The sequence below is a fragment of the Chrysochloris asiatica genome, unplaced genomic scaffold (genome assembly GCF_000296735.1).
Source record: "Chrysochloris asiatica unplaced genomic scaffold, ChrAsi1.0 scaffold00368, whole genome shotgun sequence".
Classification (NCBI taxonomy): Eukaryota; Metazoa; Chordata; class Mammalia; order Afrosoricida; family Chrysochloridae; genus Chrysochloris; species Chrysochloris asiatica.
The window spans coordinates 1,382,819-1,398,085 of NW_006408886.1; the positions used below are offsets into that span (position 1 = coordinate 1,382,819).

The window sequence follows — 15,267 nt, forward strand, 5'->3', positions numbered from 1 at the left end:
GAATGTTGAAAGTGCCATGGGCTGCCAAAAGAACCAATAGATCCGTTTTGGAAGAATTGCAGCCAGAGTGCTCCTTGGAGGCCAAGATGGCCAAACTTCTTCTCTCATACTTTGGACATATTGTCAGGAGGGATCAGTCATTGGAGAAGGATATCATGATTGGTAAGGTAGAGGGTCAGAGCAAAAGAGGAAGACCCCCAACGAGATGGATTGGCCAACTGTCAGCATCGATGAACTGAAGCATGGCAACAGTAGTGAGATTGGCCCAGGATTGGGCAGTGTTTTGTTCTGCTGTGCATGAGGTCGCTATGGGTCGGTACTGACTCGATGGCACCTAACAATAACAAAATCTATAGTGCAGTGAATTAATATGGCCATTCTAGCCAGGCATGGCTTTGTGACTCGCACAAAATGATTAGGCGGGATTGAGCAAAGATGGTGCTTATGGCTTACCAAGGTAATTGACAACTTGCTAATAACTCAAATAAAATGCATATTATCTTTCTAGGAGTTGTTGTTACATCCCTAAGATTTGGTTCTAACTCATAAAAGCCATGTATACTACAGAATGAAACACTGCCTGGTCACACCCCATCCTCACAATCATTGCTATGTTTGAAACTATTGTTGCAGCGACTGTATCAATCTATCTCATTAAAATTCTGTCTCATTTTTGCTGATCCTCTTCTTTACCAAGCATGGTGCCCTTCTCTAGGCACTGGGCCCACCTGATAACATATGCAATGTTACTGTTATTTGCCCTCAAGTCGGTTCCAATTGATAGCAACTCTATATCTTTGTGGGAACTGAAGGCATGCTCTGTCTCCTGCAGAGCAGCTAGTGGGCTCAAGCCACCAAGTTTGTGATTCACAGTCTAGTACTTACCCTACAGAGCCACTGCACCCTCACTTGTCCAAAGTATGAGACAAATTCTCACTATCCTCAGTACTAAGGAGCAGTATGGCTACAATTCTTCTAAGACAGATCTGTTCATTCTTCTTGTGGTTGTGGTGGTGGCGGTGGTGATGGTTATGTGCTCAGTGATCCTGCATAGGGTTTCTGGCTATAAATCTTTACAGGAGCAGAAAGCCTCATCTTTGTCCCATGGAACAACTGGTAGTTTCAAACTGCTGACCTTGAGGTTAGCAGCCCAACTCATAACCACTACGCTACCAGAGGTCCTTACTCTTCTGGTTGTTGTTGTTGTTGTTAAGTGCCTTCGAGTCGGTTCCGACCCATAGCGACCCTGTACACTTCTGGTAGTCCATAAGATATTTAATATTCTTCATCAACACCATAATTCAAAGATATCATCAGTTCATCTTTGCTGTTTCTTCATTGTTCCACTTTCACATGCATGTGAGGTGATTGAAAATACTGAACCTTGAGTCAGGTATACCGTTAAAAGGACATTTTTGCTTTTTAAATTTTAAAGAGATTTTTTGTAGATTGGGCCAATGTAGTAACACAACCGTTGATTTTTTTTTTTAACTGTTGCTTCCATAGATGTTGTTTGTAGATCAACATAGATGTTGATTATAGAATGAAATCCTTGACAACTTCAATATTTTTTCTGATTGTAGATCAACATAGATGTGGATTATAGAATGAAATCCTTGACAACTTCAATATTTTCTGTTTATCAAAATGTTGATTATTAGTCCAGTTATAAGGATTTTTTTTTATTATTATTGAGCTGTCATTCATATGAAGACTGTTTCCTCTGTTCATCATCAGTAAATACATCATGTCTTCTTTACTTTCAGAAAGCAAAGTTTTCCTCCAGTCCTGATGCCAAGTTCTTCATATAGTCTAGTTACTCCGATTATTTGCTCAGCATACAGAAAGGATGCAGAACCATGATACATACCATCCCTGATTTTAAACTGGATTTTAATGCTAGAAAATTAAGCCCTCCGGTTGGAAGGTACTCAAAATGTGACTGGGAAGAGCTATCCTTAAAGCTGACTTTTATGATGCAGAGTAAAGTTTCAGTACCTTTATTTGCTAATGTGGAAGTAACTGAAAACATCCATTAGTATTCAGAATGCAGGATGTACAAAGTAAGAATTTAGGAAAATTGAAAGTCATCAAAAATGAAATTGAATGCAAAAAGATTGATATCCTAAGCATTTGTGAGCTGAAATGGACTGGTATTGGTTGTTTTGAATAGGATAATCATGGTCTACTATGCTAGAAATGACAAGTTGAAGAGGAGAATAGTGACGCTTTCATCATCAAAAAGAACATTTCAAGATGTATCCTGAAGTACAGTGCTGTCAGTGATACCACTAAAGCCAAAGCTGAAGAAATCAAAGATTTTTACCAACTTCTGCTGTCTAAAATTGATCAAACATGCAAACAAGATACATTGATAATTACTGGTGATTGGAATGTGAAATTTGGAAACAAAAACAAAGGGTGGTGGTGTTGTTGTTAGGTTCCTACTCATAGGTACTCAATGCACAGCAGAACAAAACACTACCCAGTCCTGCACTATTCTCACATTCTTCATTACCTTTGAGCCCATTGCTGCTGCCACTGTGTGAATCTATCTTCTTGGAAGGCTTTCTCTTTTTTGCTGAACCTCCACTTTTCCAACCATGATGTCCTTCTCCAAGCACTAGTCCCTCTTGAGAATATTTCTGAAGTATGAGAGATGAAATCTCACCATCCTGGCTTCTAAGGAACACTTTGATTATACGTCATCCAACACAGATTCATTTGTTCTTCTAGCAGTCCATGGTACTTTCAATATTCTCCCTCTTTTCTTTTGTTAGTTTTGCCAATGATTTGTCAATTTTATTAATCCTTTCAAAGAACCAGCTTCTTGTCTTATGGATTCCTTCTATATATTTTTGTTTATTTGCTTTCTATTTCATTTATTTCTATTCTAATCTTTATTGTTTATTTTCTTCTAGTGACTGCAGATTTACTTTGCTTGTCTTTTTCTAATTGTTTGAGATAGTGTGTTAATATGTTGGTTTTGGTTCTTTCTTCTTTTTAGATATGTGCATTTAATGCAATAAATTGTCCTCTCTTTACTGCTTTTGCTGTATGTTGTATTTTCATTCTCATTTGTTTCTAGGGGAACGTTTCATTTTAATAGATGACTTTGCCTTCTTGAGCTGCCCTTTGAAATTTTGCGTTCAGCTCTTTTACTTCCTTATTAATACCATTTGCTTTAACATCTCTATGCTACAGTGCAAGTTTCAGAGTCTCTTCTGACACCTATTTTGGCCTTTTCCTTCTTTCTAGTTTTCTTAATGTCATTTGCTTTCTTCCTGTATATTGTTCTTCATGTCATTTCACAATTCTTCTGTTATTAGTGTCTAATGCATCAAATCTGTTCTTGAAATGATCTTTAAATTTAGGTGGGATGTTTTCAAGGTCATATTTTGACTCTCATGCACTTGTTCTAATTTAAAATCAGGAAAAGTATGTGCCAGGGCTGTGTTCTTTCACCATACTTACTCAATCTGTATGCTGAGCAAATAATTTGAGAAGCTGAATTATACCAAGAAGAACAAGGCATCAGAATTGGAGGAAGACTCATTAATAAACTGTGGTGTGTAGATAATACAACCTTCCTTGCTTAAAATGAAGAGGACTTAAAATACTGATGAAGATCAGAGAGACCACTGCTTAAGAGCAAAGATGTTAGTTTGAGAATTAAGATGCTCCTGAACCAAGCCATGGTATTTTCAATGACCTCATATGCATGTGAAAGTTGGACAATGAATAAGGAAGACCATAGAAGAATTGATGCATTTGAGTTATGGTGTTGGAGGACAATATTGGGTGTGAACCACCAGAAGACCAAACCAATCTATGTTGGAAGAAGTACAGTCAGAATGCTTCTTGTAAGCCAAGATGGCCAGACTTCTTCTCTCATACTTTGGACGTATCAGGAGATGCCAGCCCCTGGAGAGGGATATCATGTTTGTCATAGTGGAGGGTCAGAGAAAAAATGGAAAATTCTAAACGATTGGCGCACGACGGTGTAGTGTTTTGTTCTGTTGTGCATAGGATCACTATAAGTGGAACCAACTCGATGGCATCTAACAGCAACTAACCTAAAAGGTTGGTGGTGCAAACCTACCCAGCAGTGCTGTGGAAGAAAAGCCTGGTGATCCACTTCCATGAAGATTATAGCCACAAAACCCCATATGGAGCATACTTTAATACACGAGGTTGCCTTGAATTAGAATTAACTCAACAGCAATGGGTTTTGTTTAATTTTCCTGGTCCATAATTTTCTTATTTTTTGCCTATAGCATTAGAAGAGCTTTCAAGCTCCTCACTTTTTCACCCATATCCCTATTTAGTCTGTTTTGTGTAGTGTGTCTTCCTTGACTGTGGAGCTCACCCTGTCACTCTTTGGTTCTTCAGTGGCCCCTGGATACAAGACAGGCTTTCTGTGTCCTACCATTTCCTACTATTCCAGTAGACCCTCCCTCTGTGAGCTCCATGCTGACCTTCCCTCCATTCAAACATTTTTTAAAACGTTTTTATTGTGGATTGAATGAAAGTTTACAGGACAGATCATCAGTTTTGCATTCAACAAAGCATACACCTTGTGTCATTACAATAATTATAATCCCCTCCATGTACCATCAGCTAACAATATTTCTCTCTATTCACTTTAGCTTTTTTTTTTTTTTTTAACACTCAGGAATATATAATAATTTACACCACCAAAGAGAACATTCTGCAAGTCTGCCTCCTGGCCACCAGCTCTTAGTCCCTCTCTTCCCATGAATCTAGAGTCCTTAGCTGCTCCTCTTTCCATCTCTGCCTCCATCTTTGGTGTCGCTACTTCTCTGGATAAAGTCTTGCATTCCACTTGTGCTTTTCTCCATTGATGATCCCAGGGTCCTTTGTTTCTAGACTGTAAGATTAACCACTCTCATATTTTTGTTACAAAACTTCTGTCTTTACAATTGTGACAGTTGCAATTAGTCATGATAACAATTACTCACTGTTGAATCATAAGAATCTTATCCCCATCTCTTTTAACCAGACCCATCTAGACAAAATGAAAACTATTCAGTAGGGACTCTTTCTTCCCCAACACACTCTTAAACTAAACTCCCCCCTTGAAACCTTGTAAGCCAGTCACTTCATGCCTTTATCACCCCCTCATTTTAGGTAGCCAAGGTCTAAGTTGCCCATCCCTATTTATCCTGTGTACAGAGGGGGGATAGCATTGATACTTGATGTGAAGACTCCTTCCCTCTCTGTTGATATTCAGCGTTACTACCTGCATTAGTATAGGTCAAGTTCGTCAAATTGTAGCAATTTACATGCATTTCTTTCATCAAAAATTGTTTTGTTCTTTTTTTTGTTTGTTTTTATCTTCCTCTAGTCGAGTTCTGATTATCAAGCCATTGATGCTAGGTCAAATGAGTATGATATGCAAGTTTGGATGTTCTTGTGCATCTCCCCTCACTTCATATCAGCTGGATACTTCACTCTCAGCTCTAGCCCTCTGTGACTTATGTCCGTAGGCTCAGGTTTCCCCATACTTTGGACCAACCAGCCCTTCCTCTTCTCTCTGTCATCTCCAGGTCAACAGGAGTCTATGGAACATGGTTGAACTCAGCTCATTTCTTCATTGCTGCCTATCCTCCTCTTCTACTCACCAGTAGACCAATGTGGTTGCCAGCAAGCTTACATGTCTGTTCATTTGTTCCCTTTGAGTTTCAGTCTTAGAGGAGGGCATCACATTCATTTTAACATCCACCTGTAATACCCAAGGCAGTATCTGGTGCAGAATCAATGTTTAATATTAACTGAGAATAAAAGTTTTAATCAGGCTTATTCCCTTGTGTTGAACACCCTTCCATCACAGTTTCTTGTCCATGTTCTATTTTATGTGATCACACTTAAGTTTACCTTTTCCAGGGGGTCTTTCTGGGCCACACTGGTCAAAGTGCATCACTTTTCTAACCACCCTCCCCCAACTCCTGAAGCACTATAGTATTCAAACATTGCAGATATTGCAATGTTATGGATAAGAATGACCATGGGTGTGTTTGTCTTTACTCTAAAATGTAGGTTTCCAAAGATGGGGACCATTGGTTTTCCATATACCTGCAAAAGGGATTGGCATGCAATAGCGGCTCAATAAAGACGTGAATAAATGAATAAACTTCTGAATAATGTTGTTGTTGTTAGGGGCAATTAAGTCAATTCCAACTCATAACTACTCTGTTTATGGCTTCCTATGCTGCACATCCTTGTGTGAGCAGAAAGCCTCATCTTTCTCCCACAGATCAGCTGGTGGGCTCAAACCACTGACCTATGGTTAGTAATTCAGTACTTATCATAAAGAGCCACTGTGCTACCTCTGAAGAATAGGAGCTATTGTTTTTTTCTTTAGATCCACTACAGTATCTTCACAATCAAAATTATGAATAAATAGTTTTTGACATTGTTTGTTTAAATAGAGTTTATGTCCTAAAATCTTACAGGAATAATATGTGTCAAAGGTGAAAGTCCAGGTGTGTCATAGTGTATCAGTGTATAGCTGCAATTATACATATTTCCAAACCTCCAAGTCATGTTGCATCATCTGTCACGGTATTTTCTCAGATTTGTGAAAGATAATGTATTAAAAGTCTTATAAAAGCACACACTAAAAACAGGTTTTGTTTTGTTTTTTACATTGCGTTATCATGGGGGTGGTGGGGAATAAACCCTGTGAAAAGTGTGTAATGTCATACTCATTATTTTTCCTCCTGATTTGCAATCCTCCTTCTGTGGTACCAGGGAACTCTGTTTTGTATATGCATGTTTTATTTCCATGGAGGTTTCAAATGTTAAAATGTCTCACCTATACTGTTGTTAAATGCCGTTGAGTCAGTTCTGACTCATAGTAACTCTGTATAGGGTTTCTGAGGAACAGCTGCTGGGTTTGAACTATGACCTTGTGATTTGCAGTCCAGTGCTGATCCTACAACACCATACCAGGAGTCCTCACCTATACTAGACTGTCAATATTTGCTGAGTGATTGAGTTGGTATTATTTTATAAGAACATTGAAGAAACTGTTTTCCCAGGGTTTTATTACTCAGTTTTCTTCAATTTTTGTATTTTTCAAAGGAGCATTCATATCTGTAAGGGTTTGACCTCTTTTTCAGAGAGGTTCCCTTGAAGGATGCTAAGGAGTACGCGGAATCCATAGGTGCCATCGTGGTGGAGACAAGTGCAAAGAATGCTATTAATATTGAGGAGCTTTTTCAAGGAATCAGTGAGTACCTGAAATTGTTTTTTCAGCTTAGCATGTATTTTTATACTCTTGGAGTCCAAGAATTAAAACATAGTGTTCTGAAACATAACTTTTTCTCAATGTGAATTTGTCTGATGCCATGGATATAAAATCTACAACTTTTTACTTAATGGAGTCCTGGTGTGGTGCTGTAGGGTCAGTACTGGACTGCTAACCACAAGGTAGGTGATACATACCCACCAGCTACACCTTGGAAACGATATAGGGTTGCTATGAATGGATTTGATGGTACTAAACAGCAAACAACAATACTGGTCTCTGTTGTGCCTCACTGTTATAAATGTTCATAATTCTGAGTTAATTAGATGATTCTATGTGTTATAAATTAAAAATGAAGTAACCCTGTTACTGAATAAAAATTATTTTAATTATAAAAGTATGCATTCTATGGAGTCCTGATGTGGCGCTTTAAGATAAACACTACACTGCTAACTACACAGTCTATTCTGATGCACATGAGGTCACCATGGGTCAGAATTGACTCCATAGCAGCTGGTTTCTGGTCAGTGGACAGTGGGAGCCCTTCTTAGTTCTGGACCATGTTGTGCTTCAGCTTCTTCTTTATGCTGGTGCCATACAAGAAGTCTTTATCAGAGAACTGGCTCCCAGTTGATGACTTCAGTAACTCATCTCTTTGCAGCCTCTGAGGCTTCAAAAGAACCAAATTTCACCTTTAATTGCTCTCCAATTATGATGTTCTGGGACTGAGCCCTCAAGAAATCCCAGTCAGGGCATACTTTAGAATGTTGCAAAATGTGGTTAGGTAAGTGTTAGGGTTCAGCATCCTAGCAAAAACTGAGGCCCTAAATAGCAGTTGTTTTCTAATCTCTTGGCTCCAGACAATTCCAGTTTGATCTTTCTGCTACCTGAGATCATTGTTGGCGGGCTCTCAGAGCCAGATAGCAAGCCTTTCTCATTGCACTGGTTTGGTTTTATTACTTTAGTCCTCAACAGGGAAACTCTTTTGTTTGTTTATTTTGGCTGAAGGAGAATGTATTGGAGATGGAAGCTCAGATTTGCCATGCGCCACACTGCAGACATATAGGAATTTGGGAATCTCTAAGCTTCATATCTAAACATGAAGATCATTTCTTGAGAGGATTTAACCAGTATAAACTTATTCCTGTCTGTGTGGTCTATATCTCAAAGTGATGGAACATGGAAATAACTCATTCCTCAGCTTCTGCTCTAATCTTGGTGGTCTGCTGGATTTGGAAAAAAAGTATTTTTGCTTAAAGCACCTGGGTAATTATGGCTCAAAGTATTTGGATCACCTTATCCTCTCACCTTCCAGGTTAAATAAAACATAGTTGATTTCTGTTTTGTTTTACTTTATTCATGATTGCTATAAGAAAGCCAGTGAATACAGCCCATGGCCAACTGTCTATCCAAACACTTGTAAGGTCTCTCTTCTGTACTACTTTGTTTGAAGCTCTCCAAAATGGGATAAATAGAAGGTTAACTTAAAACACAATACCAAATACACCTAGCTATATTTTAGCAGACAGTTCACTTCTTTTTCTTTTCCTTATTCCTACTTGTATTGCATGTGCTCCTCCTCGGACTTAAAATAGAACTAGATATTGCTGACACCCATTTCCCCCAAAGCAATATGCCAGAGATACATGTGCCTGGGAGAAAAGATGCAATGAAAAGTCAAGAGTGAATACTGAGAATGAAAGCCCTTTTAAAACATGTACCTAAACAAATTGATGCTGACTTGGATGAAGAGGCCAGTGTTTCTCTTTCACATTTTGAGAATCTTCTTATAAACCAGAAATGATACAACTATGTGTTTTGAACATGAGCTAATATATTTGCTAACAGGAAATTGTTTACCAAAAATATTTGGTTCTCAACACTAAAACTACCCTGCAAAAGATTTAAGTGCAGCTCTATTTGGGAAGATCCTCATATAACATATCTTTTGATGGTATTCTGCTACATACACTTTTTTTTTTAAATCAGACTTTGGCACTTACTTTTCCCCACTGCATATAGTTAATTCTTGTCCATAAATTTCTACTCCAGGTTTTATCTGTTTCTTTCTTGGTTTCTTATACCTTTAATTTGAACATTAAAGGTTTCCTTTTAAGAGTTATCAATATATGAAGAAAAATTATTGGTCAAGGTATTTGTGTATTAATTTTCTTCATATGGTAACACAAAGATTTTGGAGCTACTCTGTCTGCCAGAGTTCTGGTGTAGTGCTGTGGATTAATGCACTGGGCTGTAAAGTCAATTTGAACCGCAAGGTCAATGGTTTAAGCTCACCAGCCACTCCTTGGAAGCCCTATACAGTGTCGTTATGGGTCAGAACTGACTCAACGGCACTTAACAACAACTCTGTCTGCCAGAGTTCTGGTGTGGCACTATAGGATAAGCACTGGACCTCAAGGCTAGGGGTTCAAACTGACCAGCCACTCCTCAGAAACCCTATACAGGGTCGCTGTGTGTTAGAATCAACTGAATGGCACTTAACAACAAACAACAACTCTGTCTGCCTATATCTATATATAATAACTTTAAAGTCAGGGTAACTGAACTATGCTTTCAGTGTTTGCTCCTTAGCATGTTTTGTCCTTTTCCTTCCATGGTGAATTTGCTCATTCTGGTCCTATACTCTGATGCTCCTTGCTTTCTTTATGCAAACCTTAATTCATCCCTGGTTCAGCTCAGCCCTGTCTCCCTCCTTCATAACGTCTTCATTTGAGATACTTATGGTTTATATAGTATACGAAAACACAAAAATTTTGTTGCTATTTACATGGAGCTACTCTGTGTGGATTAATGTGCTGGGCTTCAAAGTCTATTTGAACTGCAACATCAGCGGTTCAAGCTCACCTTGCAATGGAAAGCTATGTTAAGAGAATTCTGGTGTGGCACTGGACTACTAACCACAAAGTCAGTGGTACAAACCTACCAGCCACTCTTCAGAAAATAGGGTCATTATGAGTCAGAATCAGGAATCCTCATCTCATCATATTCCAGGATATGAGCCCTTGTATATCAAAAGCACTAAATATGTATCCTTAGAACCAGTCAGCCCTTGCTCCCGAGTTCTTGCTTGTATCAGTTTGCATTGCGTAAATTGGTTTATGGTAACATTATTCATGACAGTGAAAAATAGGAAATGACTCAACTGTCCAAAAGTTGAGAAACAGTTTTAAAACAGTCATGGTACTAGTGAATAAAAATGATTTAAGTCTATATTTACTAACATTAAAACATTGTTTAGTGTGAAACAAAAGTTGCAGAATGGTATTATCATGTCATGATTTCATAAAATATGAAATGTATACTATATGTTCAACTGACCTTGTGGTTCAAACCGACCCTCTGGTCCAGTGTTTTATTCTACAGAGCCACACCAGGACTCCATATACTCTATATATTATTGTAACAAAGATATTCTTCTGGAAAAATATTAGAAAAATGCACATTAAAATGTTAACTGTGGATGTTTTGTGGTGGGAATATGCCAGACAATTAAAAACAAAAACAAAAAATTAATATGGAAAATTTCAAACATATACACAGGGAAACCTAATAATATAATGAACTATCACATACCCAGAGCCTGAATTGTTTCGTCTCTACCGCATACTCCTGCTTGTATTATTTTGAAGAGAATCCCAGACATCTTATCATTCAACTGTAAATATTTTCAGTATGTACCTTATTTTTGCACAACAATAATTATATTATTACAGTAATAAACATAATGCTATTACCATATTGTTGTTCTTGTTAAGTACCATCAAGTCAGTTTCAACCCATAGTGACCCTGTAAAGGGTTTCCAAGGAACAGCTGGTAAGTTTGAACCATTGATCTTGCAGCTCAAACTGACCTTGTGGTCGAGTGTATCCTACAGTGCCACACCAGGACTCGCATTATCATATTAATTACTTAATATGATAAAATATCCTGTCAATGTTATGTTTGCAAGAATCTCATGATTTTTATAAATTGCATTTTACTGTTTGGTCAGGTTTGGATTCAGTATTTCTCAGGCAAGAATACTTCATAGTTCAACTAATGGTCTGTTTCTCACCATCTGGAGCAAAAAAGGAAGAAAATCAAAGGACTAATGGACCACATAAAGCATAGCCCTCTTACACTGAGACCAGAAGAGCTAGATGGTGCCCAGCTACCACTACCAACTGCTCTGAACAGGATCACAATATAGAAGATCCTGAATAGAGGGGGTGGGGGGAGTAGAACAAAATTTAATATAAAAAAAGACCAAACTTATTGGTCTGATAGATACTGGAGTAATCCCCACTTCTGTGACCCTTAGACAATCCTCAAACCTGGAATTGAATCTATCACCAGAATAAGCTTTCAACCGAATAATTGTTGTTGTTGTTGTTGTTAAGTGCCATCAAATTGGTTCCGACTTGGCAACCCTGTATAGGGTTTCCAAGGAGTGGCTGTTGAATTTGAACCACTGACCTTGTGATTCCAACCAATTTTGTAGTCCAGTGCTTTATCCCACAGTGCCACACCAGGACTCCAGCAAAATAATAGACAGGCCTACAAAGTGAACCATAAAATCTAGGATGAACTCAGTATAATCAACCATATAAGACCAAAATGTTAGCATGTACTCAAAAGGCAAAGGAAAAGATCACTGGAGAAAGTGGGAAGAGTGCAATTTATTACACTGAGGAAATTATAGCTAATGTCATGAAGAACAACGTGTATAAATTGTTGAATGGAAAACTAAGTTTTTTGTAAATTTTTACCCAAACTATAGTTAAAAGTTTATAAATAAGTTAAAAAATACTTCATAGTTGGTGTTATGATATTCAATGAGAAGGCACTTATGTGATGTTAGTAGCCACTGATGCTTATTATCTATATCCATTATTTCATTGTTGTTGTTGTTAAGTGCTGTTGAGTCAGTTCCAACCCATAGCAACCCCATATTGGATTTCTGAGGAGTGACTGGTGATCTTGAACCACCGACCTGTGGTTCAGACTGACTTTGCAGTCCAGCACATTAACCCACAGCACTGCACCAGGGCTCCATTATTGCATTAGGGGTTGTAGGCAATAAATTTAGGTTTTATTGAACATACCCACTACTTGTCTGCCAGTTCATCATACTTTGGTGGCTTATGTGTTGCTGTGATGCTGGAAGCTGTGCCACCAGTATTTTAATTGCCACCAAGGTCACCCATGGAGGACAGGTTTCAGTGGAGCTTCAAGACTAGGAAGAAGGAGAGAGGCAGACCACTTCTGAAAGGTTAGACACTGAAAACCGTATGAATATCAGCAAAACATTGTCTAGTATACGATGAGCCCCTCAGGTTGGATGGCACTGGTTTTACTCCTTTAGAGAGCCCAGCTGTTGAGTCCCTCAGGTTGGAAGGAATTCAAAATACAACTGAGGAAGAACTGCCTTCTCAAAGTAGATTTGACCTTAATAATGTGGCTGGAGTAAAGCTTTCAGTACCTTCATTTGCTGATGGGACACAATTCAAAATGAGAAGAAGCAGCTGCAAACTAATCAACTAATACTGGAACCTAGAATGTACAAAGTATGCATCTGGGAAAACTGGAAATCATCAAAAATGAAATGGAATTGCACCTCACTGTAAAGAAACAAAAATGTTCACAACCAGACCAATAAACAGCATCATGAAAAACAGAAAAAGTTGAAATTGTTAAAGACCTCATTTTGCTTGGATCCATAAAACATTCATGGAAGCAGTAGTCAAGAAATCAGTGACACAACTGTAAAGATAGAAGTTTTGTAACATAAAAGAGAGAGTAGTTAATCTTAACATTCCAGCAACAGAGGCTCCTAGGACCATCAAGGGAGAAGAGCATGAACAGAACATGGGGCCCTAACCAGAGAAGCAGCGACACCAGAGATGGAGGCAAAGGTGAAGGCATAGAGAGATGGAGCACCTGAGGACTCTAGACTCATGGAAAGAGAAAGCCTGTGTGCTGGTGACCAGGAGGCTAGCTTTCAGAATGTGCCCTTTGGTTGTTTAAATGATTATATATTCCTGAGTGTTTTTGAGTACATTAAAAAAGAGAGAGAGAGAATAGAAGCAAATACTGTTAAATGATGATATATGGAAGGGATTATAATCATTGCAATAAAACAAATTACGATAGGATGAGTGCAAAACCAATGTTCTCCAATGTAAACTACCACTCAATTCACAATAAAAGGTTAAAAAAAAAAAAGATAAATGATAATTCCCCAATGAACAATAAAGTTACTCTTGATAAATGAAACTTAAAAAAAGAAATAAATCAGTGACATATCAAATCCATTGCAAAAAGCCTCTTTGAAGTGTTCAAGAGCAAAGATGTCAGTTTGAGTACTAAGGTGTGTCTGACCCAATCTATGGTATTTTCAATCACCTCATATGCATGTAAAAGCTAGACAATGAATAACGAAGACTGGAGAAAAATTTATGAATTTGAATTATGGTGTTGCCGAAGAATGTTGAAAGTACCTAGAACTGCCAAAAGAACAAACTAATCTGTGTTGAAAGAAATTCAGCCAGAATGTTCCTTAGAAGCTGTCTAAGTGTGCGATGTTGTTGATATGTGTGTGCAGTGATAGGCAAACTTCGTCTCTCATACTTTGAACTTGTTGTCAGGAGTGACCAATCCCTGGAGAAGGACATCATGCTTGGTAAAGTGGAAGGTTAATGAAATAGAGGAAGACCCCCAACTAGAGGAATTTACACAGTGACAGCAACAATGGGCTTAGTCGTAGTAACATCTGACTTAATTGGTACATGCAGTTTTTCCAGAATAGTTTAGTATTTTATATTACTATCATCAGTGTTTGAAAATTCCATTTGTTTACCAACCCTTGGTATGGTCAAGATGTATAATTTAAACATTCAAAAGTTAGAGTAGGGAGATGACTTTAATTTTATTGTTTTAATATTTTTATTTGAGGTATAATTTACATACTATAAAATCCATCCATTTTAAGTGTACAGTTTAATTATTTTTAGTAAATTAGTAGAATTGTGTATCCACCACTACAGTCCAATTTTAGGACATTTTCATCACCCCACGAAAGATCCTTCTTTTTCATTTTCACTAAACCCATGCTCCTATTCCTGGGCCTGGTGCAGCGCTGTAGGATCAGCACTGGACTACAAACCACAGATCAGCAGTTTAAACCCACCAGCTGCTCCTCAGAAACCCTATACAGGGTCGCTACGAATCAAAATCAACTCACGACACTTAACAACAGGGAGTTGTTACATCCTCTGGTCCTGGCCTTGATGTGGCGCTATACTGTAAGCACTAGAATGCAAGGTCGATGTGGACTGCAAGGCTGGCAGTTCAAATCTACCAGCCGTTCCTCAGAAACCCTATATAAGGTCACTATGAGGTGGAACCGACTAGACGACCCTAAAGAGCCCCTGGCCCCAGGCAACCACTAATCTGTTCTGTCTTTCATAGAGCTGATTTTTTTGAACATTTCATATAAATATAATTGTATATTTCTGGGTTTTGTTATATGAATAATGGAAAAAAGTGTTATCATCTAGTGCTTTAGCACATAATAGACCAAAACTAAACCTATTGCTGTCAAGTCAATTCTAACTCATGAAGACTCCCAAGTTACAGAGTAAGCTGTTCCTTAGGATTTCCATGGCTGTGATCTTTAAAAAAAAAAAAAAAAAGCATATACAAGGGGGCTTTAAAAAGTTCATAGAAAATTGCATTATCTTTTAATTCCAATTTTCATGAACTTTTTTAAGTCCCCTCATGTATGTATGTGCACAGGAGGCACTCACTCATCTCTGCCAAGAAATTTGGAAGACAACTACCTGGCCGACTGATTGGAAGAGATCCATATTTGTGCCCATTCCAAACAGAGGTGACCCAATGAAATGTGGAAATCATCGGACAATCTCTTTGATATCTCAAGTGAGTAAAGTTTTGCTAAAGGTAATACAGAAATGGCTGCAATCATACATTG

The 15,267-nt window shown here is 38.1% G+C and overlaps 1 protein-coding gene across 1 annotated transcript in view; it reads left to right on the forward strand.

The window, feature by feature from the left end:
* The window catches only part of RAB31 (RAB31, member RAS oncogene family), a gene marked incomplete at its 5' end in the record, with an annotated part of 257,384 nt that overhangs the window by 199,497 nt on the left and 42,620 nt on the right, over positions 1-15,267 (forward strand). The window contains one exon of the mRNA XM_006876234.1: positions 7,146-7,255. Coding sequence (XP_006876296.1) covers positions 7,146-7,255 — 110 coding nt within the window. The remainder of the gene's footprint in view (positions 1-7,145; positions 7,256-15,267) is intronic.